The sequence below is a fragment of the Cibotium barometz genome, chromosome 33, assembly GCF_041138505.1.
Source record: "Cibotium barometz isolate CiBa-2024 chromosome 33, ASM4113850v1, whole genome shotgun sequence".
Classification (NCBI taxonomy): Eukaryota; Viridiplantae; Streptophyta; class Polypodiopsida; order Cyatheales; family Cibotiaceae; genus Cibotium; species Cibotium barometz.
This window is the reverse complement of record NC_141078.1, coordinates 44,005,389-44,029,581: the sequence shown is the minus strand read 5'-3', so window position 1 is coordinate 44,029,581 and position 24,193 is coordinate 44,005,389. Positions and strand designations below refer to the sequence as shown.

The window sequence follows — 24,193 nt, the reverse complement described above, 5'->3', positions numbered from 1 at the left end:
TTTGGTAAGATGAGAGAATATGTTTATTAGTTATCTTTGTTCATGATTACAACTAAGTCCCATGATTAGATAGCTCTAGAACACTAAGATAAGTCCTTTATGCATTTTGATAACTATTAAGACTAGTGACCTTTGTGGTCGTGCTTTAAGAATCCTTGTAAAGAAAAGTGTGATCTTGGAACTCACAGATTTGCCATGTGATCTTTCTTCTTAGTAGACAACAGCATCATAAGTATGTATAAAAAAAGCCATTGACTTTAATACGATCATGTAAACACACTCAAGAAGCTCTTGTTTTTTGTTTTGATTATTATGGTGAAGTAGGTAGTTTTGCAAGCATATACTCAGGATTGGTAATTTGGTGCGAGCGTTAAAAAGCTTGTCAAACTTCAGCACTATATATTTCTTGAAAGAGGTTTATGAACATCTTGGCTAAATTTTTTATTTTCAAATAGAGTCTAATATTTTTTTCACTTTGCGGCATGTGTGTGTGTGTGTGTGAGAGAGAGAGAGAGAGAGAGAGAGAGAGAGAGAGAGAGAGAGAGAGAGAGAGAGAGAGAGAGAGAGAGAGAGAGAGAGAGAGAGAGAGAGCACTTGCACATGGTGACAACTCATAGTTGTGCACCCTAAAATTATACACGATTAGAAAGATTAATTATAGCTTGCAAACAAATCACATATATTTTGAGGACATGTCAACTAAACTTTTGCAACTTTAGGACCATGGGCATACTTGATGTGACTTTGAGCATACTTGATGTGAAATGTAAAAGGCCTAGAAAAAGCAAAAGAACTATGGAGATCATTGGTCATGCTAGCACAAATCGTCATAATGGTTTTTGAGGTGGTAAGGAATAACCTTCTCTCATCCCAAGAGAGTTGAAACTTACTATGTGGTTTACAATGTGATACTCTTATGCAAAGAAAACTGATCAATAAAACATAAAGATTTTGACATGCTAGAACTTTCTCATGTATCGACAATTCTTCACAACAATTGAAGAAAAGGGTGGGCCCAGGCCTACCATTGGATAGTGGGAACAACCCCCGGAATGGTAAGTGGGAACAACCCCCTTGTTTTGGCCTCCTCATCCAAAGTGAGGAGGATAGACAACTCCTACCATTGGACAGTGGGAACAACCCCCTTAATGGTAAGTCCTTGTTTTGGCCTATAATGAGGACTGAGGAGGATAGACAAATTTGGAGAATGTTTATCATACTAAATCATCATGTGCTTGCAAGGCAGCTAGAGACAAAGCCCCTCATTCCTACAAGGCTACATGATTCTGAGAGCAAGATTACCCCTACCAACATGGCACCATGGGATCGGGTGCAAAAGGAGAAAATAAAAAGATGGCAGATGCAATGGGTGGAACATGGAACTCCGCTTTGATTAGGCGAGGTTGGGGAGGAAGAGGTGGGTGGGTGGGCGGTCGGTGTGAGAGGGAGGGGGCGACTGTTAAAGCGTCGCCTTCTCTCATCCACCCTTTTGCTTTACTTTGGCACCACCGTGATTGTATGTGCTGTGTATTGATTCCTTCCCCGCTAACCTAGCCCTGTTGCTTCGCAATTTGTGAAGGGAGAATTGATTACAGTTTGTGACAGCACGCTGTGGACTCTTGAGTTTCCAAGGGGCAATAGAAAACAGAAGTTGAAGAAGCCAACACATATGCTGTGATCAAAGCCTTGTCGTCTGTGTACACTCTGATCAAGCGCACATGCGCACACTCTTATTTGTAAGCAGGATCAACTGTTCTCACCGTTGCTCATGAGGAGACGGGCTTGCATACTGCACGAGAAGGGCAAGCACCATGCCGCTTAACAGCGATTCTTCCCGGCGGAAACGTCTTCTCCGGCCTGGCGAGAGTGCACTTAGGAAGACATTTGCTACACCTGGAATGCTTCACACGTATCCATGGCAAGTGTACTGGTTTTTGCTCGTTGCCGCCTTTTGCAATTTATGTGGACAGTCGCTCGGTGTCAGGCCCCTCAAAGAGAAGACTTTGGCTTTGGAGGATTACATGTGGCTGAATCAGGTGAGTGGTTATTGTGTACCTTTGCACTTGCTTTCCTCGTATACGAGAGAGAGAGAGAGAGAGTCTTCTCAGGCACAACACGACTCCCAAGTTCTGAAAGTAAAGATGATCAGGTGCCAATGTTTAGCTTAGTGTGCGCAAAGATTCGTTCCTCTCGTTTCCTTACAGCAGATCATGAACGCATCAATGGCAAGAGTCTTTACCGCTTGCGAATGGAGAACACAGACCTCCTCCTCGATATGAGGAGGACATGTGCAAATAGAACAATAGGGAGGGCACTCTAGCAAGGTGTGCTACTTTATCTCTCTTGCACCCCAAGGAAGCACACCCTGAAAGTCCTCTTTGCCTACATCCCATCTTGCATCTAAGGTGATGAGAGCCTGGGTTCTAGATGCATTGTCTCATGCTTGGAGAGATCCAAAAAAGGTGAGTCGAGATTATACTAAAAGGGGGTGGGGGGGGTGGATTGACTCCACCTGGACTGCTTGTCACTCCATTGGGCATTGGGCATGGTTTGCAACCATTTAAGTGAAAGAGTGCACAGAGCCGGAAGCAAAGGGGAACTAGAGTGTGCTGAATAGAGAGTGCAAGAGAGAGAGAGAGATATGGAGCAAACTTTGCTGAATATACTGAAGCAAAACAGTCCCAAGCAAGAGACACTACAAGTCTCATAAGTGAGGGAGCAGATATGTACAAGACTGAATGAATAATAAGAGGCTAGCACCTCCTATTTATAGTTGAGGTGAGCTGGCCGATTGGAGCAGCTAGAACTAGCCGACTGGAGCAGCTAGAACTGGCCGACTGGAGCTAATAAATTGGCCGATTGGGAAAATGCCAAAAAGGTTGGGAAAAATCCCAGTAAAATACAGAAAAAAGGGGTGGCCAACCCACAATCAAGGGCCATACAAAAGGGACCAAATGGGCACCAGAAATGGGCAAAAACTGGGGATGAATGTGCTAACACCCCCTCTCAGCACCAAATGTTGACCAAACTCCGAGAAGCCGAAGAAGTCGTCCTCTATCAAAGACAAAAGAATGCAGCAACAATAGGTACCAGGAAAGCTCCACAAGCAATCTCCACAGCAACTCAGCTACAAAAGCAAGAGAACAAGTTGCCAGGTACACTGTTCTTCTAGAAGAAATCAACCATGAAGGTTGCGTCGTGCTGCACCAAATATCGGTGCCAAACCCAAATATAAACACAGTGTCAGAGGAATGTGTAGCTCCAAGAAGATAATACCCTCAAAAGAAAGAGTCCATCTGCTCCAACTCTGTACCAAGAGTAGCCAAATGCTGTACAATAGCATCCTCCTCGAAGGTCGGCATCGCCAGATGTAAGAACTCAACTGCTCCCTCTAAAAATTGATGTCGGGACTCCACAAGCCGCCCAACCAAATCCAAATCCCAATCCTTCAATCCTGGAAGTACCACTGTGTCCCAGGCACGGTCACACGGACACACTTGACCACGATCGAGAATCCTCACACAAAGTAAGGAGAAGAGGAACATTCACTGTAGTGGTAACTGAAGTAGTAGTAGCCTCCTCAATAGCATCACAGCGTAGAAGCAGGCTCCTCCATAGAAGGCAAAGGGATCAGCAACACATCCTGGTCACTGGTTGACGAAGAAAGAATCGGAGGCGAAGCAATAGGAGAAAAATCCCCCTCAGAAGCTGTGAGCAAAGATAGCCCACCGTCTTCCTCCAAAACATTACCAGATATATTATCCTGGCAAGGAGAAGTATGCACAAAAACTGAAGGCAAGGCAACAGGAGAAACAAACTCCTCAAATGCAATGAGCAAAACTGGCCCAATATCCTTTGCTGTAGGAATATCTCCAAAAGAAGTATCCACAAGATCACTGGCTGCAGAGTACCCAGAAGTAGAAACCATATGTCGATCACTGGCATCACCATACAGGTCAAAAAGCAACTGCCACACATAGAAGGCAGAAGTATCATCAAGAGCATAGATGAAGTGTCAAAGAACCGAATCCTGACAATTCAGGAGGAGAAAGCCATAGATCTGTCCGTCAGTCTTCCTCCATCGACACACATCCTCCGCAGAGGCAAGGTCCGGCAAGCACCGATTCTTGTACGAGAGAAACTCCATCAAACCATACTCCCTGATAATAGAAGTAACCTGTAACTTCCATGACTGAAAGTTACCATCATCCAACTTGTCTGCCTCATCAAGGAAATAACAAGAGAGTGGTACGGGAGCCAAATCTGAAGTTGTCATCATTGATCCAATCAATAGGACCAACCCTCATAAGATAAAACTGTCCAAATCAGAAAACGCTGATATAGGGTCTTTCCTCCCACCAAGACGCAGCCCTAAGAGGTTGGACAACACCCAAGAAGATTTGATATAGAGAGGAAAGGCAGCCACACAGGGCCTGGGAATATGCTGTAAGAGGGTGCAAGAGGGAAAGGCATCAACAAGGACAGTAGCTTGGGCTCTCCTCAAGAAAACACAATCTCTGAAGAACTGTCCTCCACAGGTACCAAGAGTGCCACCAAAGCCTGAAACACCACAGACCCCCTCTGCAAAGGGGAAAGCCCACTGGAGAGGAAAACGCAGCACACAGAAGGCTGCTGTCTGTCTTAATTGTGAAGTCCCTCATGTAAAGGAAGTGCTTTCAAGGCTTAAGAGCGGTCATCACCCCCAAGAGCTCTTTGTCATACATCGAATAATTCTTTTCTGTGTTATTCAATTTGCGGCTATAATAAGCCATTGGCCTACCATCTTGCTGTAAAACAGCGGTAAATCAGCGGCAATGGCAAGATTACTGGCATCGGTAATCACCTTGAAAGGATCATCCCATGAAGCCAACTTCAAAACTGGTGACTCAGAGGCAACTTTCTTCATTGCCTGGAATGCCTTGGGGGCTTTTCCGTAATGGACACTTTTTGACTACGAGTCTTCATGCCCTTGAGCAAGTTAGTAGGAGGTGCTGCAAGGTCAGGAAACTTGCCCATGTGGGTGTTGTAGGCCTGACAGAGACCCACAAATGAGCGGATTTCTTGGGCTGTAGTGGGAACATCCCAATTGAGAATGGCTTGTATCTTTTCAGGGTCGAGGCTAATAATTGATGAACTGATGATGTATCCGAGGTAATGGATTTCCTGTACTCCAAACTCACTCTTCTTATCATTGATAAACAACTCATTGTCTTGCCAAGAGTTGCAAAACCTATGCCACATCTCGCTCATGCTGCACTGCAATCCATGAGAAGATAAGAATGCCATCTAAGAAGATGAAGACGCATTTGCCAATGAGATCACCAAAAACCCGAGACATCATTTTGTTGAACGTAGCTGGTGCGTTGGTGAGGCCAAAGGGCATCACCACAAATTCGTAGCGGCCACGCTCGGTCCCAAAGCTGTTTGTGGAATGTCGGCCTTGAAGATCTGAACTTGATCGTAGACACTCTTAAGATCTATCCTAGAAATTTTTTTTGCTCCATTGAGTCGTTCTAGGATGTACTCTATTCTGGGCATGGGGAATCTATTCTTCACTGTTAGCTTATTGAGCGCCTTGTAATCCACACATAAGCGTGTAGACTTATTCTTCTCCAGCTCGCTCTCCAATGCCTTAGAAATGTGGTAGGGGAACTTGCTTGGAGGTTCTGAACCAGGAACCAACTCTATGCGATGGTCCTCAGGTCTACTGGGTGGGAGGTTGTCTTGTAGCATGATGTTGCTGTATTGAGACAAAAGACCAGCCATCCGTTGCTCCCCTGCGGGTGCTATTTGAATTGCATTAGATTGAGAGCAGACATATAGCAACACACACTTTGCTCCTTGTTGGATGGCTCGTTGGGCCTAAATGTGGGAAATCAGTGGAATTCCAAGAATGCTTTGATCCCCGCGAATCATGAGAGGCTCAAGAAAACCTTCAACGATAGTGGAAGTGTCCTGCCTCCAATCAGGAATGGGTGCATACTGTCTAAACCACTGGATCCCGAGGCTCATGTAACACCCTAAAAGAGGGGAGACAATGAAACCCCACTAGAATGTGGCCCGGTGAACTTGAAACTCAAATTGCTGAGCTTTATGAGTGATGTGTGTATGTAGACTAGGGGTAAACCCGTCCACATCTAGATGATAAGGAACCAAGGTACAGCTCATCTTGGTGGCCAATTATGGAGAGGTGGCATCGTCAGAACTACCCATGTCAAAGAGGACAATGAACTGCTGTCCCTTTGCAGTGCCGTAGCACTGATGAGAGCCTTTGTCTTTCCCTCAGTCTCACCCTCTTGCTTATCATCAAATACCATCGGTGGCATTGAATTCAAAGAGGGTAAAAGCTGAATGGCATTTGAGGCTGATGGCGGAGGTGTGGATGAGGATGCTACGGTTGCTACTGTGGAAGTGGATGCTTTAGCAAACTTTTCAGCCTGAACTTAGTGCAATCTTTCTTCCCGTGTCCCACAGTGTGACAGAAGAAACAACGGTTCTCTGTCCTATACCGTGTCTGTTCATCTGGCTAGAGATAACCTCCAGTGACGCCCTCCTTAGCTTTTTCCTTAGGAGTCTTCTTGGGCGTAGAATCTTTTTTGTTGCCCGATTAACTCGGAGAATTTTTCTTTTGGTCTTTGCTGTTATGAGCCTCCTTATCTTGGGTAGATGACTGTTGTTGGGCCTTTGGGGAAGACTGTACCTGCTTGGCTTACCTTTGTTCATCATTAGCTCTTGATTCTGAGCGAGGGTCAATGCCCGTGCATAAGTCTGAGGCTCAAAATTCCTCACTCGGTACCTAATGGTAGTGTCTAAACCTCGAATGAATAGCTTGAGCTTATCTTCTTCCGATATGCCCAATTGCTTGGCCATTGTAATGACCTTGTTGGGATAGGTCAAAACAGGTGAACCACCCTGAGTGAGTTTGTAAAACTCATCCTCAAGATTGGTCATGTATTGTGGTGGAAGAAAACGGGCTTTGAGGTTAGCCATGAAGGTGTTTCAATGAAAACGGAATTGGCCTATGATAGGGTTTGTGTGAAGTTGTGACCAATGTTGCCACCAAGTAACAGCTTCCCCAGTGAGTTGGGGTGTTGCTACATGGACTTTGTCTTGTGGATCTATAATTTCAGCTAAAGGAAAATGTGCTTCAAATTGATGAATAAATTGAGTAACTGCAGCATGTGCCATGATCACAGTTACCATCATACTTACTAAAATTTGGAGAGGTTGTATGACGGTGGTGGTAGGGGCGGTGGAGGACGAGGAGTTCGGAACCTGCCGAGGGAGGGCCACTAGAATCTGTGCCATCGTTTACCGATGTTGGATTTGCACAGCCTCCCAGTCAAGTCTTTGTTGGAACTCTCGGTCAGCTTTCTCTCTGCGGTGCTGGTCTTCCTCATATTTGCGTGTGGCTTCCTTATCCCTTTGTTTCTCCGCAGGTCTCAATTCTCTCTTCTTTTGCTTTTCTTTTTGCTTCTTTATCTTTTCTTCTTTGTTCTTCATGTCGATCTTCGTCTTTTCTTCTTTGTTCCTCCGTATGGAGGAGGACCTGTGCCAAATCTGAGATGCCTTTTTTGGGCTTCTCTTTTTCGGCGGCAAGCTGCATCTTCAGAGAATTTATTTGCTCCGTCATTATTCTCAGGAGCTCTTCTGTGCTTGGTGGAAGCGTTTTTTCTGTTTGGAAGCTTTGTGCCTCCATCTCTTCTTGTTGGCTTTCTTCATGATGTGATGTCTCTCCCGACATGGTGGAGGCCTAGGTGTTTTTTTTTTGGACCGCAGTTCCGGATGCTCTCACTTCTTTAGGTAGCCGAGTTGGGTTACCAGCCTGATGCTTTGATACAAATGTTACAGCACTAACGGTGATCGCGATAACACACAACAGGGCCTTCTTTATACCTTTATGCGGTGAGAATCTTTAGCATCCAATTGAGAGAGTAGAGAGAGAGAAGAGAATGAGAATGTAGAAGATGACACAGTATTGGGTTCCAAATACCCATTGAAGGCCCCCTCGCCCCCCCCCCCCCCCCCCCCCCCCCCCCTGCAAAAGCAGGAGTATTTGCTTATATTATTCTTTGGAGAATGCTGTACAATGCTTGAGTAACAAGCGATATGAATGTCCAACGCAAGGACGAGGAAGACCGTACGTCGGCTGAGTATCCACATAATCCGAGGCTCTGCTGAAGACTCTTTTGGCCACTGGTGCAAGTCCAGATAGCTGTAGGACTGCACATATACTGGCTGAATGTGGAGAGGAGCTTCCTTGATGCCTAGAGAGTATGGATGCTGTCCTGCTTTTGCACTTTCTGCTGAATACCTGAATATGTGAATTAGGATTGAGGTGCATGCTTTTATATTGCCTCCTACTTCTGGTTGTCTTCGAGAGAGGACTGTCGGCCTGTTGTAAAATCCCACGACTGAATTTAATGCCAGTCGGCTGCTGCAAAATACACACGACTGCATAAAATGCTAGTTGGCTGCTGCAAAAGTCCTGTCAGCTGTGAAGACTGCTGGTCGGGCTGTATGTCTGGTCGGGGCTGCTGGCCAACTGGTCACATAAGCCACCAAAGGGGCTGGCTGACTGCTTGGCAAGGGGTTGGGTACCCTTTGCAAGGCTAGCCCATGTTGGGCTGGCCCCTTCTATGTGCAATGATCCTAAACATGCCTACACATTCATCTAAGGCTATGGTAGACATCTATATGCTTCTTCATGATGCATTATCCAAGTGGGTTAAGAGGACCGACAATGACTGACCTCTAAGGCTCAGAGACTGACCTACGTAGCTCGTGCTTGACTGTCCCTGGATTGAGGGCTCACAAAGGGGTCAAGTTGTACGACAAATACTCCTAAAAAAGGTGCTACTTGTGTGCAAATGCTGCACTGATGATCATGCCAGTGTGTCACTGTGTACCCCAATGTAGGGTGCACGAGACAAGCGGCCAGCTGGAGGAGAAGAGCATCCTCCCCTTTTATGCATCTGGACTCTCGTTTCACATTTGAGGACAAGTTTGTATGTAGCCACTTTGGCGGTTTTCTTGGTAACTAATAAAAGGATCTTTTTATTTTTTGGGAAAAAAAAACCACTTACCCGAGCCTTCCCGAGCTCCATGTACAAGAAGAGGTGCGAATTCTGCTCCTCGCTGTTTTGTTCCACGCAGAATGTAAAGAAGGATCTCCGTTTGATGGTTTGATAGGTAAGATATGCTCTATTACATAGGCTGCCTCTAGCTTTTGTTAAAAGAAAAGCGTTTACTGCTTTTTTCTTTAAAAAACTGGGTGCCCCCTTCTAGAACACATATAAGTGGCCAAAGTTGTTTTATCTAGAAGGTTTCCTAAAAAAAACAGCATGCTTTCTGTTTTTTTTTTTTTGGGGTGAAAAAACTCTAAAAAATAACGGCTGCTCACTTTCTGTCATCTTGGTGGCCTGTTTTCTGCCCGTGCACAGCAGTTGCTGCTATCTTTACTGGCATGCGTGCACGCACATGGTACGCTGTCCTGTGAAGGAGCTAAAGAAGCTCAGCTGAAACAGTTAGGGTTTCATGTGGGAGACACACACAGAGAAGAAGGGAGGGAGAGAGAGAGAGAGAGAGAGAGACATGTGGGGATAAGTCAACTCACAAAGTATGAGTGTGTGACTCCCCTATCACACATGTATATTTGCTCTAGTACACATAGTGCACTTAGTACTTTAAAAGTACTAAGTGTACTATGTACTATAAAACTTATGGGCTTGTTCACACTATAAGGGTGGGCATAATGCCTTTACCCCAACAACCTCCCACTTAAAGGCAATGTGCCCTTAAGTGAAGGAAAAGAAAAAAATCAGCGTGTACATGATAATATACAAGGCCATATCAAGGCTGAAACTGGCCTCATCCAATGCCCTTCAAGTGTCTGCAATGAGCAAACCGCTCTTGAGGCAAACTCTTTGTCAATAGATCAGCCGGGTTGTCATCCGTATGAATCTTGACAAGCTGAATCAGCTTGTTCTCTATCACCTCTCTGATGAAGTGATACTTCACCATAGTTGTTTCTCGTACGCGTACGAACCTATTCGTACGTATGAGTCGTACGGTACGATACCGTACGAATTCGTACGATATCGTACGGTACGAGTTAGTTTTTTTCCCCCCCCCCCCCAAATTTTTTTTTTTCCTTGAATTTTTTTTTTCCAAATGCTAAAAAAAATAGAAACCCTGCTTAACGAAGATCCCAAATGCTCGCAATACTTCGTAACTTCCGTGTCCACTCAGTATTCCATATGGGGTTGTGGAGAGACCTAAAAAATCTGGCGAGGTAGACTGGTAGTGTACACTTGATTGGTAGAATGAGAGAATCTTGCTACATCACTTGGGGATCCCTGGTATAGGTAGGCTAGACAATTAGATTCTCAAGTTATGCACAAGAGAGAACATTTGGACATGGCCATTTTGATCTAGAGAGGAGTCCCTAAACTTATCACCCTAGATGCACTCATATTTGTGCAAGGACGGTCCCTTAGTCATAAACGCTACACTGGGAGACCTTTGGTATTGCATTACCCATCCAGGTTCTTTTTTGGAGACAATCGGAAGATCCAACCGGGAGAGACACATATCCATGTACTGGTTTCTCAAGCACTGTAGACTCCTCCCCTCCCAACCTTCCCTTACATTCAAGCTTGAAGCTCCATAGCTTGTAAGTGTAAAAAATAAAAACCGTATTTTATCGTACCGTATCCCAAAATTTCATATCGTACCGAATATTCCCGTACGGCATCGTATCGTATGGTATCGTATTTTCATACTGTGACAACTATGTACTTCACATCCACATGCTTCGTCTTTGCATGAAAGACAGGGTTCTTTGCCAACTGGATGGCACTCTGACTGTCACAATGCAACAATGGAATATCCCTTGTATAACCCAAATCAACCACTAACCGAGATAGCCATAATGCCTCCTTGCAAGCCTCTGTGGCTGCAATATACTCGGCCTCTGTAGTAGATAAGGCAGTGCACTTCTGCATCCTGGATATCCATGACACAGCACCTCCTGTGAATGTAAACACATAACCGGTAGTAGACTTCCGGTTATCTGGATGACCGGCATAATCCGAATCCGTGTAACCATGCACTAATGCATCCTGTTTGCCAAAGCAGATGCACATATCCTGTTATCTCATGACACCTTTCACTGCTTCCCAATGCTTTGCCACAAGCTGAAGCATACGGAATCTTGGCCATATCAGCCTTGTCACTATCCGACTGTGGGCTGTCCATAGCACTGAGTTTCACATATGGAGGCAAAGGAGTACTAGTCTTCTTCCCCCCCCTCCATATTGAACCTCTGCAAAACTTTGCCAATGTATTCCTTCTGAGACAAATACAACACATGCTGATTTCTGTCCCGAAGTATCCGCATATCCAAAATGTGATTTGCATCACCCAAATCCTTCATATCAAAGGTTTGATGCAGCCTCTTCTTCAAGGCATCCATCTCTTTACGAGATCTCCCGGCAATCAACATATCATCAACATACAAGATGAGGATCAATAGACTGCCATCCAAAGCTTTCTTGGTGTATAAGCAGTGATCTATGTCACTCCTCCTGAAATCCTGGGATTTCATGAATGTATCAAATTTATGATACCATTCCCTTGGTGCCTGTTTGAGCCCATAAAGACTCTTTTTCAGCTTGCATACAAGCTTTTCCTTTCCATTCACTGCATAACCCTCTGGCTGTTGCATATATATCTCCTCATGGAGATCACCGTGAAGAAAAGCAGTCTTCACATCCATCTGAATCAAATCCAGATCATCATGAGCAACCAAAGCTAATTCAGCTCTAAGTGTGGTCATTTTGACCACTGGAGAGAAGATCTCATCAAAGTCCACACCTGTAACGCGCGGAAGCTCTGGGTAGTCTTCTTTCAGCCCTAAACACTCTTGAAGACCTTCTGATGCGAAAACGCACCATGATGCAAAAACGCAAGTAGAGAGAGAGTAGAGAGAGAGAGTGAGAAGTGCTGGAATTTCAGTATATACTATGTACAAAAAAGGTACAGATCTTTGCAGCCATGGGCTGCCTTCATAAAAAGGTTCCTAACCCTAAATTCTGTCCCCTATGGGACCTCTAAGTGACCCACACCCCTAGTGGGTGGAATGAGTAATGCTATGAGCAAGGGGGCCCCTTTTATATGTGTCTTGGACAATGTGGGAACTGCTGGAAACTGGCCGACTGCTGGTCGGCCAGTTCTAAAAGCATTAAATGCTTATTAAATCAGCCGACTTCATGCGCCTTCTTCCTGGTTCAGCCGACAGCTTCTGTCCTCAGCCGACTGCTCCCTGGTGCTTCTCCAAGTCCAACCTGTCCACTACTGCATCTTGTGCTCCACAGTCTGACTCTATCCGGTTCCTAGTCTTTTATCTGTCTGCCTCTTCTGGATCTAGCCTTGAGAAGGTCCATGGCATTGCTGATGCACATGACATCCCCCTCTGCTAAACTTGATGACGGGAATCCAACCTGCTCTTGGATGACTGTCATCATCCCAATCCTGTCCCGAAGTCCCTCTGTCATCATCCATCCCTGGCAAACCTTTTTCTCTGAAACTCCGTTCTGTTCTCCAAACCACTCTGTCTCTGATGAAGATCTATGCATCTGGTCTTCCTCTAGTCCACAATCCATTCCTGCCCTGACTCTGAACACCGTCTTGGTCTTCGTTCCTGGAACTGAGTCTGGCACTCTCACATCACCCTTGGAGGATCAACCTCCCTTGGGACCGTTCCCTTAGAACCCATCTGGCTCACGGAACTGCCATCCCCATCTGGCACTGTGGAACACCACCAACAAACCTCCTGGGAGTTCTTCCCGATCTGTGTTCCCGCCTTGGGCTTCGAATCCGTGTACTTTCCTGTACCTTGGACCTGTACACCATCATCTGGGACTGAATCAGTGTTTAGCTTGGCTGAGCCTGATGCTCTGATACCAATGTAACGCGCGGAAGCTCTGGGTAGTCTTCTTTCAGCCCTAAACACTCTTGAAGACCTTCTGATGCGAAAACGCACCATGATGCAAAAACGCAAGTAGAGAGAGAGTAGAGAGAGAGAGTGAGAAGTGCTGGAATTTCAGTATATACTATGTACAAAAAAGGTACAGATCTTTGCAGCCATGGGCTGCCTTCATAAAAAGGTTCCTAACCCTAAATTCTGTCCCCTATGGGACCTCTAAGTGACCCACACCCCTAGTGGGTGGAATGAGTAATGCTATGAGCAAGGGGGCCCCTTTTATATGTGTCTTGGACAATGTGGGAACTGCTGGAAACTGGCCGACTGCTGGTCGGCCAGTTCTAAAAGCATTAAATGCTTATTAAATCAGCCGACTTCATGCGCCTTCTTCCTGGTTCAGCCGACAGCTTCTGTCCTCAGCCGACTGCTCCCTGGTGCTTCTCCAAGTCCAACCTGTCCACTACTGCATCTTGTGCTCCACAGTCTGACTCTATCCGGTTCCTAGTCTTTTATCTGTCTGCCTCTTCTGGATCTAGCCTTGAGAAGGTCCATGGCATTGCTGATGCACATGACAACACCATATTCCTGCTTGAAGCCCTTAGCCACTAACCTGGCTTTGTATCTTGGCTTTGCATCAGGTGCAACTTTGAGCCTGTAAACCCACTTGCATGGCAAAACCATCTTGCCTGTAGGCAAATGCACCAACTTCCATGTTCCATTTTTGTGCAGAGAATCCATCTCTGACTTCATAGCACGCTCCCAAAGAGCCTTGTCTGCCCTCTGTAAAGCCTCCTTATAACAAGAGGGCTCCCTACAGTCAGTGAGCATCAAGTAGTCAACCCCTGGAACAAACCTGTCAGGGGGTCTGGAGGGTCTTGTGGACCTCCGTACCCAATGATCATCATTTGCAGGTTGCTGTCCAGCCTGCATATCACCTATTGGTGGCTCCTGTTCCATGCCATAAGGTTGAAAGATCATGCCCGGTATCTCCTCTAACTGTGGGATATCCATAGGGATATCTTCTGCCATCTCTGGCTGTCCATTTGGACCATTTTCAGCACCATTTAAGGGCTGGTTTTGTTGCTGTAATGGCTGATTTACAGCCCTTGGTTGTTGTCCATGATGTCCATCATCATCAAAGATGACTCTGCCAGGCTCCTGTTGCCTTGCAGGCTCCTTATACATGCATGTTTCATCAAAAAAGATATCATTGCTGCGTATAATCTTTCTATTCAATGGATCCCAAAGTCTATATCCCATTTCACCTCTGTCACCATATCCTAGGAATATGCATTTGTGAGACTTAGGATCAAGTTTGGTGCGTATTTCCCTGCGTATGTGCACGTACGCAACGCAACCAAACACTCTCAAGTGCTTGTAGGACGGAGGCTTCCCTGTCCATACTTCCTATGGCACTTTCCCACCAAGCCTCGTGTTAGGCGACCTGTTTATAAGATGAACGGCTGTCATAACAGCTTCAGCCCAAAAACCATGAGGTAACGCAGCATGTGACAACATAGAACGGACCTTCTCCTGAATGGTCCTGTTCATCCTCTCTGCTGTCCCGTTTTGTGGAGGATCATAAGGAGCAGAGAGCTCCCTCTTGATGCCTTTAGCATCACAAAAGTCCTGAAACTGTTTAGACATATACTCTCCACCATTGTCAGAACGCAAAGCCTTCAGTGTTTTGCCGGTTTGATTCTCAACATGAGCAACAAACTTCTCAAACACTGAGAATGTATCACTCTTCAAACGAAGAGGATAAACCCACACCTTGCGTGTGGCATCATCAATAAAAGACAAAATATTTTTCCGCTCCCAAAGAAAGCTGAGGCATCTCACATACATTTGTATGCACAAGCTCTAATTGAGCATCTTTCTATCCAAGAGCTTTCTTGTGGGGGCACTGGAGTTGCCTGCCATATATACAATGCTCACAAAACTGAAAACTTGAGAACTTTAGAGAAGGCAAGTAACCAAAACGAGACAATTGCTCCATTCCTTTGACCCTCATGTGTCCCAACCGGCTATGCCACATAGAGATTTCCGGCAGCTCGGTTGCATTTACATTAGCATGGTGACAAACACCAGCATGCATGAAGTAAAGAGTGTCCACCTTAGAGCCTCTGGCAACAACCAGTGAGCCCTTACTAATCTTCCACTTTCCACTACCAAATGTGGTAACATAACCAGCATCATCAAGCTGTCCAGTAGAAAACAGGTTTTTCTTGATCTCAGGCACATGCCTGACATCATGGAGCATAAGCTGTGAGCCATCTGAAAACACAAGCCTCACATCACCTCTGCCAAGAATCTGGCATGCATGGTTGTCACCCAAATAAACTACTCCTTCATTGCCAGCAGTATACCTGACAAACAAGTCTCTGCAACCTGTGACATGAAAGGAGGCACCTGAATCAATGATCCACGAGTGCATACCATGACCATCTCCTGCATGGAGTGAATGGGCATCAAGTGAAGACATGAATAGGACTTCATCCACACTTTGTCTTTGTCTTTTCCTTTGCCCTTTTCCTTTTGATCATTCTTCCATTTGTAGCATTGCTTTTTGAAATGTCCCTTCTTGCCACAATAATGGCATTCCAAGTCCTTTTTGGAGCGGGACTTGCTCCTTCCCCGTTCTTGGCTTTTACCCCTTTGCTGGGATCTCCCACGTGCATTCATTGCATTGGACTTTCCAACAGAGTTGTTCTTCCTGTTCATCTCCTCTTGAAGGAGAGCACCCTCCATATCTGCATATGACAGCATAGCATTTGAATTGCTAGTGGCTGTCCTGAATGTGTCCCAACTCTCTGGCAAAGTGCATAAGAGAAAGCTGGCTTTGAACTCATCGTCCATTGCCAACTTTTGATTGATGACCTGGCTGACAACACCATTAAACTCATTTAGATGGGCTGTCATAGACGCCCCTTTCTTCATTTGAAGACCTATGAGTTTCTTCAACCAATACACTTTGCTTGAGGCACTTTGCTGGGCATACAAGTCCTGCAATCTTTGCCACATTCCCCAAGCTGTCTTCTCTTCACGTATGCTGAAAAGTAAAGAGTCTGACATAGACAACATGATGGTGGATCTTGCCAGCTCATCCATATCTTCCCATTCTTCAGCAGTAAGAGAAGCGGGCATTACACCCCTTTCTTTGATGGGCTTGTGCTGCTTCTTCTGGAGCAACACATTATAGCACTGGGTTTGCCAAATGTCATAATTATGTGAGCCTTCAAGCTTCTTGATGTGAAGCAATGAAGAGCTCTCACCTGTGGTTGCCATAGCAATATGCAACCTTTGACACAGTCAATGCCTGACTCCCTGCAAGATGTGCAAACACTGCACCAAAGCACACAAAGTGGTCACAGTTGTTCTCCCAAAGTTTATCTCCCACTGCGGAAGCACGAATGCAACTCTCCTCCCACTGAATGTGATAAAATCACCAAAATCTGGTTGCTGCAGATTTATGACAGCACCTTAGATGTGCTCTGTTCCCCTTCCAAAATACTGTACAACAGTACTAAGTGCTCACCAAAAATGTACCAAATCTGTACCGGCAAGTACAGCAGCTGAAAATGAGCCTTTTCCTCACTCAAATCAATGTACAGCCATGCCAAAACTTGTACAAAGTTGCACCAAATCTGTACCAACAAGTACAGTAGCAATAAATGCTCTCCTGGCTGTCCAAATGAGTGAAAATCAGACCTTGACAGTCCCCACCACTGCATACAACAGTCCCGGACAGAAATTGGGCAAAAGCCCCTTGACTGCAAGTGGATTTCTGACGGTTCAAGGCATAAAAGTCTTCCCTGCTGCTTTGCCAAGCTCAACAAGCACAGAATCTTGAAGGGCCCCTTGATTCAAGATCAATTTCTGATCATGAATGGTACATTAATGCACATGAAAGGCATCCATAGTCTTCACAATGCTTCCCCTGGCCACATATGCTTCCCCTGGCCACATATACATCCAATACATAAAAGCCCCTTGATTTACTGGCACATTGAGTGCTTGACAGGCATCAACACATCGCCCAAAGCATCAAATGCCAGTGCCTGCATGCAAATCAACCCAATTGGCACAAAAGCCCTTTGATTTGCACTCCAATTTCCTGCAATTTAGCCCTGAATGTGAGATTGCTCACATCATACAGCATGTATGAATGCCCAATGGCACAATTACATCAAAAGCCCCAAATGTTAACACCCAATTTCCTGCTAATTGACCCGGAATGTGACCAATGTCACCCAATGTTGCCAATTGTGCTCAAATCTGGGCCATTAGGACCTGTACCTGCTCAATTGATGATAATGGACATGCAAATCCCAAAATTGAAGCAAATACCTCTGAAATTTCTGATTTCTGTTGTAGAAAAGGGGGGGGGGGCGTCGTATTTGCTGACTTGTGTGCTGATGCTGCCGTTGCTGTGCAGGTACGGATGTTGTATTCGTGCAGGTGGGCGGTAGCGGAGGAGCTCTGAAAACTGCTATGTACTGTTGTCTGAAAACTGCTATAAGATTGCAGGTACAGTATCTGGATCAAGCCTCTGGCTGTTGGCAGTTGGAACACGTGCAAGGCGAGCAGGTGTCGAGTGGTGTGGCTACAGGTCGCCAGCTGCAGGAAATCGACGTTGGGCACAGGTGCGCCGTCATGGACAGTCTGAAACAGCAGTATCGTGGCGCAGTTTTAGCAGTCGAGTTAGCTGCTGCCAACAGAGTGGCCTGTGCGGTGAACAGCTGTGTGTGTCGCGGGCACTGGAGACAGCCTTGGTGGAGCGCTGTCGTGTGCAGGCGTTGGGGCATAGTCACAGGGGACGGAGGGGACGGAAGCTTGGAACGCCGGGACGGCGAAACGGGACGGCGCAGGGACGGGGACGGCAGGGGACGGACGGACGTCCCCCTGGAGGCGTCCCTCACAAGGGACGGTGAAGGGGACGGCAATAGGAACGGGGACGGTTGTGGGGGACGGCCCTGTGGGGGGACGGCAGGGAGCCATCTGTGGTTTATTTTGTCTGTTTCTAGCCGTTTTGCGGGGCCGTTTCTAGCCGTTTGGGGTAGCCTTGAGCCTTTGAGGCTTGGGCCTTGGGCCTTGCCTCTCTCTTGCCTTGAGGTTTGGCCTTTAGGCTTGAGCCTTGGGGCCTTGGGCCTTGGCCCTTGAGGCTTGGCCCTTGCCTCTCTCTCTCTCTCTCACTTGCCCTTGCCTCTCTCTTGCCTATCTAATATCTATATAAGAACAAGGCTACAAGGCTACAAGCATGGAGTTTAGGCTTTAGCGTAAACGGCCCTTCGGGCCGGGGGGGAGTCAATGACTCCCCCCCGGACCCCCTGCAGAGAGGGGCTCACGCCCCCCTCCGCACCTTCCCCCAAGTAGGCTGGTGTGAAACTGCGCGCCGCAACGGACCCAAAATTTACAGCCCATATGCAGTAGGTGTATAATAACTCACCACATATGCATGTAGCCTGGTTGGCAGTGTGCCAACCTTCTCCAGAATCTTCTCATGCTATCTGGCCACAATCGGCCACCATCCGGTGTTAATACGACTCAAAAGCTTACCATTTTATGTAAATTTGTGCTCATTTTGATGTACTTCCAAAGTAGAATAAGGGAAGAGTAGAAAAACTTTAAAAAAAGTTTTTTTTGAGTGCCGTTCCCTCCCCCGTCCCCGTTCCCTACTTATGGCCGTCCCCCGTCCCGTCCCCGTCCCCGTCCCCCGTTACCGTCCCCCGTTCCTTGTGACTATGCGTTGGGGTCAGCCGAGAGAAGGCTGTTGGAAGAGAATGACTCAAACACAAGAGCTTGCAGCCAAGGAAGTGCAGAGGAGATAGAGAAGAGTGAGAGAGAGAGAGAGAGAACTCACACAATGCTCAAGAATATCTTGATTGTCTTGATGAGGCTCAAGGGAGACCTCGTATTTATAGTGATACAAGGGTATGGGAGGAGATAGAGAAGAGAGAGAGAGAGAGAGAGAACTCACACAATGCTCAAGAATATCTTGATTGTCTTGATGAGGCTCAAGGGAGACCTCGTATTTATAGTGATACAAGGGTATGGGCGGGCGTCCAACTTATGGGACGCCCGGCGGACCAAATACAAAGAATGCCGTTACAAGGCCCAAATGGGGGCCAAATGTACAAGTAAATATATGGCCGCGAAGCTCTCGAAAAGAGCTACGCGATGATCAAGGTCAGGAGGCGAAACTGGGACTTTATACCCAACAACCTCCCACTTAAAGGGCCAGTGAAGCTCCTCTAAGCTATGTAACTCCCACCCGCTGTAGACACATATCAAGCTGTGCTTTTGGCAAACTTTTGGTGAGAGCATCTGCAGGGTTCTCATGAGTGCCAATCTTGACCAAACTGACCAAACCATCATCTAGCACCTGTCTGATGAAGTGGTACCGTACATCAATGTGTTTGGTACGAGCATGAAACATGGCATTCTTAGCCAGGTATATGGCACTCTGGCTATCACAACCAAGGACCGGAGCCCTCTCTGGCAATCCAAACTCTGTGACAAGGCGTGCTAACCAAATGGCCTCCTTAGAAGCCTCTGTGACGGAGATGTACTCGGCCTCAGTAGTAGAAAGTGCTACTATCCTCTGGAGTCTAGAGCACCAAGAAACAGCACCACCTGCAAGAGTATAGATGTACCCACTAGTAGACTTGCGGGTATCAGAATCACCTGCCATGTCTGAATCACAATAACCCTGCACCTCAAGTGGACCTTTACCATACATAAGGCATTTCTTCTGTGTCCCCTTCAAGTACCTCAAAATAGACTTTATAGCATCCCAATGTGCTTTGCCCGGGTTGGACATAAAACGACTGACTACTCCCACTGAATGAGCAATGTCTGGCCGTGTAGCAACCATAGCATACATAAGAGATCCACAAGCAGAAGCATAAGGGATCCCACGCATAGTACTGGCTGCATCATCATCTTTTGGGCAATCATCCTTGGATAGTTTAACATAGGGCTGCAATGGAGCACCCAAAGGCTTAGAATCAGCCATGTTAAATCTATCAAGGACTTTCTGGATATACTTCTCTTGCGAGAGGAAAAGCAACTTCTGTGCTCTGTCCCGTCTAATCCGAAGACCCAAAATATGTTCAGCTGAACCCAAGTCCTTCATAGCAAAAGCTGACTTCAGCTGGTCCTTAAGAGCTTCCAAAACGCTCTTATTCTTCCCGGCAAGAAGCATGTCATCAACATACAGCACAAGTATCACTAGGCTGCCATCTGCATCAGTTTTAGTATACAAGCAATGATCTGCATGGCTACGATTAAACTTCTGGTTAAGCATGAAAGCATCAAACTTTTTGTACCACTGCCTCGGGGCTTGTTTCAGCCCATAGAGACTACGCTTCAGCTTACAAACCAGACGTTCTTTGCCAGGAATGACAAAGCCTTCAGGCTGCTTCATATACAGCTCTTCATCTAAATCACCATGTAAGAAAGCTGTCTTTACATCCATTTGATACAGTTCTAAATCCAAAACAGCAGTGAGAGCAAACAAAACACGAAGGGTGGTCATTTTGACCACAGGGGAGAAGACCTCCTGAAAATCAATCCCTTCCTTCTGAGCATAGCCCTTAGCAACAAGGCGGGCTTTATACTTAGGCTGGCCGTCAACTGTCTTGACTTTGTACACCCATTTGTTAGGAATAGCCTTCCTTCCTTTGGGCAACTCAACCAAGTCCCAAGTGTCATTTGCATGTAGAGACTTAATCTCCTCCTGCATAGCATGCTCCCACTTGTTTCGGAGTTCACAAGACTTAGCCTCTTTGAAAGTAAGAGGCTCACCCTCATCTATAAGCAAAACATGTTGCAAAGAGGGATCAAAACGCTGAGGTTCCCTCCGAAAACGAGTAGACCTCCGTACCCAATGATCATTGGCTGGTTGGGGGTCAATATCGGGAGGAATCATAATTTCAGCATCAAAAGGCTGCGGGTTTTCACGAACAACCTGATTTTCAGCATATAGGGGTTGCTGCCCTACACCTCCAGGAGCATGAAGCGGCTGTCCAACCTCTTCTGGCTCAAATATCACGGACTCATTATGTTCAGCCCTTTGTGAAGCATCCTGGGGCTCATTTTCAGCATCAATGGGTGGCTGCCCGTGCTGAAATTTGACCTTTTTCTGATCACCATGAGAGGCACAAACATTACGGAGCAGCTTTGCCTCATAAAATACAACATCCCGGCTGCGAACCACTTTGTTGGTTGATGGCAACCACACACGGTAGCCCATCTCACCTTCATCACCGTAGCCAACGAAGGTGCCCTTCTCGGACTTAGCATCAAGCTTGTTCCGGTCTTCCTTGCGGATATGCACATATGCATCACAACCAAAGATGCGTAAGTGGTCATATGAGGACGGTTTGCCAGACCAAACCTCCTCAGGGATTCCACCTTTCAAAGCTGTGTGTGGAGATCGATTGCAAACATGAACTGCAGTTTTCAAGGCTTCTCCCCAAAAATCCTGAGAGAGATTAGCTGTGGACAGCATGCATCGAATTCTTTCACACAGTGTACGATTATACCTTTCAGCCACACCATTTGAAGAGGGGCTATAAGGGGGTGTAAGTTCCCTCTTAATGCCATTATCATCACAAAATTTCTGAAATTTAGTACTAACAAACTCACCCCCATTGTCAGTGCGTAAGCATTTAATCTTCACTCCTGTTTGAGTATGAACAAATGCATAAAACTTTTGAAATGCAGCAAAAGCATCATCCTTAGATTTCAACAAAGTGATCCATACTTTTCGTGAGTGATCATCCACAAAAGACACAAAGTACTTTGAACCACCTTTAGATTTAATGGGCATGCTGCATATGTCAGAGTGGACCAAGTCCAACTTTTCAGCCTTGCGAGAGGCACGAGAGGAGTAAGAACTCCTATTCTGTTTCCCATACAAGCAATCATTACAAAAATCAAGCTTGCTTCCTTTTGCATCAAACTTGTTCAAGGAGGACAAAATGGAGAGACCCTTATGGCTCATGTGGCCAAGTCTCTTATGCCAAAGCTCCATGTGGGAGCGTACCTCTGCAAAAGCAATAAACTTACCAGACAAAGCCTGACCATGAAGGCTATATAATGTTCCTTTCTTGCATCCTTTTGAAATCAGCCTTGTGCCTTTGGTCAATTTCCATGTGCCATTTCCAAATATGGCCGTGTATCCCAAGGCATCAAGCTGGCCCACAGACAGGAGACTGGTTTTCAAACCAGGCACATACCTCACATTTGGCAGCACAAACTCACTACCATCCTGCAAAGTCAAATTCACGGTGCCCATACCTTCAATATTGCAAGCATGATCATTCCCCAAGAACACCTTTCCTCGGGAGCCTGCAGTGAAAGTTGCAAAACACTCCTTGATAGGAGTTACATGAAAAGAGGCACCCGTGTCATTAATCCAAGTCTGTGAAAGCACATCAGATTCATACATCAAGGCATGAATAACATCTGGTTCTGTGACATGCAAGTTATGAACATCAAGAGCATTAGCAGAAAAAACACATAGCACATCATCTGAGTCAGACAGTTCCTCTATGACAACACCAGAGGCCACATTGGCCTTGCTCTTGTCCTTTTCGAACTCTTCTGCTTTGCTGGAATTACTCTCTTTTTCCTTCTTTTTGTCATTTGAATGACTGGATTTCTTCTTCCGGTCTTGCTCCATCTTGTAAAACTTGCAATCTGGCTTCTTGTGGCCTTTACGACCACACTGGTAGCATGTAACATCAGATTGCTGGCCCTTGCTCTTGCTTCTACCCTTTGAATTGGTAGTAGTATTTCCCCGCTTGGTCGTCCTCCCTCGTGAGACATTTGCAGAACCGCTAGTCTCTGAGGTCTTCCTCCGGATATCTTCATTGAGAATAGCACCCCTGACTCCATCAAAAGTTAGGTTGGGATTTGTCCCAAGTGACACCACAAGTGTTTCCCAAGAGTCAGGCAAAGTAGTGAGCAAAAAGATAGCTTTCAACTTATCATCAAAAGCAGGCAATCCAGAATCCTGCATCTGATTAAGCACCCCTGTGAAAGTAGTAATATGCTCTACTGCATTCTTAGAATCATCAAGTTGCATATTCATGAGTTTCCTGATGAGATGTACCTGGTTCACTGGCGTGGTGATCTCATAGGTGCTTCTCAGCTTCTCCCAGACGGCATAGGCTGTTGTCAGCCCTTTGAGGTCTACAAGAACCTCATCAGCAATAGCCATCTGGAGATAGGCAACGGCCTTTCTGTTCAGGATTCCCCATTCATCATCTGTCATAGCAGCGGGTTTGAACTGCTCAAGTGCAGTATCACATTCCCGCAGATAGAGGATATTCTGAATCCTCACCTTCCAAAGATCAAACCCAGTGCCTGCAAACTTCTTAATCTCTAGTAGACCCTTAAGATCACTTGTAGACGCCATGACTTATCAAACTGACACTTCAGAAAGTAAGCAATAGCAAGATGTTATGTACCAGATATGGGTTGAATGTAGGATGCTCGTAGATTGATGAAACAACTTCAAGTGAAGGAGACGGCGGAAGAGTATCACCGAATGTCGATGTAAACCCGAGGGGCAGTATGTTGCTGTCTTTTGGGGGTTGCTCGTAGATCTTGGCTGCTGGAGGCAACGTCGGCTGCTGCTAGTGGCCGTGGGGCTGCTGGCTGCAGCCCGGACTGCTTGCTGGTGGCCTTGGGGCTGCTGGCTGCAGCGTTGGCTGCTGCTGGTGGTCGTGGGGCTGCTGGCTGCAGCCCTAGCTGCTGCTGGTGGTCGTGGGGCTGCTGGCAGCAGCGTTGGCTGCTGCTGATGGCAGCCGTACAGAAGGCAGAGAACAAGGCAGCAAACGCTGCTGATTGCAGCAGCGCAGCAGCAGAAACGCAGCAAAGGGGGCAGCAAGGGAGAGGAAAACGCAGCAGAAGGGCAGCAGGGGTGGAGCAGAAAACGCAGGAGAGGGAAGAGCAAGAAAAACAGCAAAACAGTCTCCTGCGTTAAAAAAAAAGAGAGCAGCACTCTAAAAAAAAAAACGCACCATCTTGATGATAGAAGGGAGGTGTTTGACGCGAAAAACGCAGACGATCCCGTAGTCAAGTGGTGGAAGACACCTCTAACTCCATAGCTTCTGCATACAGCTTCCCTCCATAGCTCTGATACCAGTTGTTGGAAGAGAATGACTCAAACACAAGAGCTTGCAGCCAAGGAAG

At 46.3% G+C, this 24,193-nt stretch overlaps 1 protein-coding gene across 7 annotated transcripts in view; it reads left to right on the top strand.

The window, feature by feature from the left end:
• The first annotated feature begins 1,242 nt into the window (after positions 1–1,242).
• Positions 1,243–24,193, top strand: part of LOC147619615 (transmembrane E3 ubiquitin-protein ligase FLY2-like) — a 92,935-nt gene continuing 69,984 nt past the window's right edge. For 5 of the 7 annotated variants that reach the window (XM_086773288.1, XM_086773287.1, XM_086773285.1 and 2 more), the window contains exon 1: positions 1,420–2,036. In XM_086773288.1, the coding sequence (XP_086629414.1) occupies positions 1,812–2,036 (225 nt within the window). In that variant the 5' untranslated portion in view covers positions 1,420–1,811. The other 2 variants (XM_086773286.1, XM_086773292.1) reach the window with 2 other exon arrangements.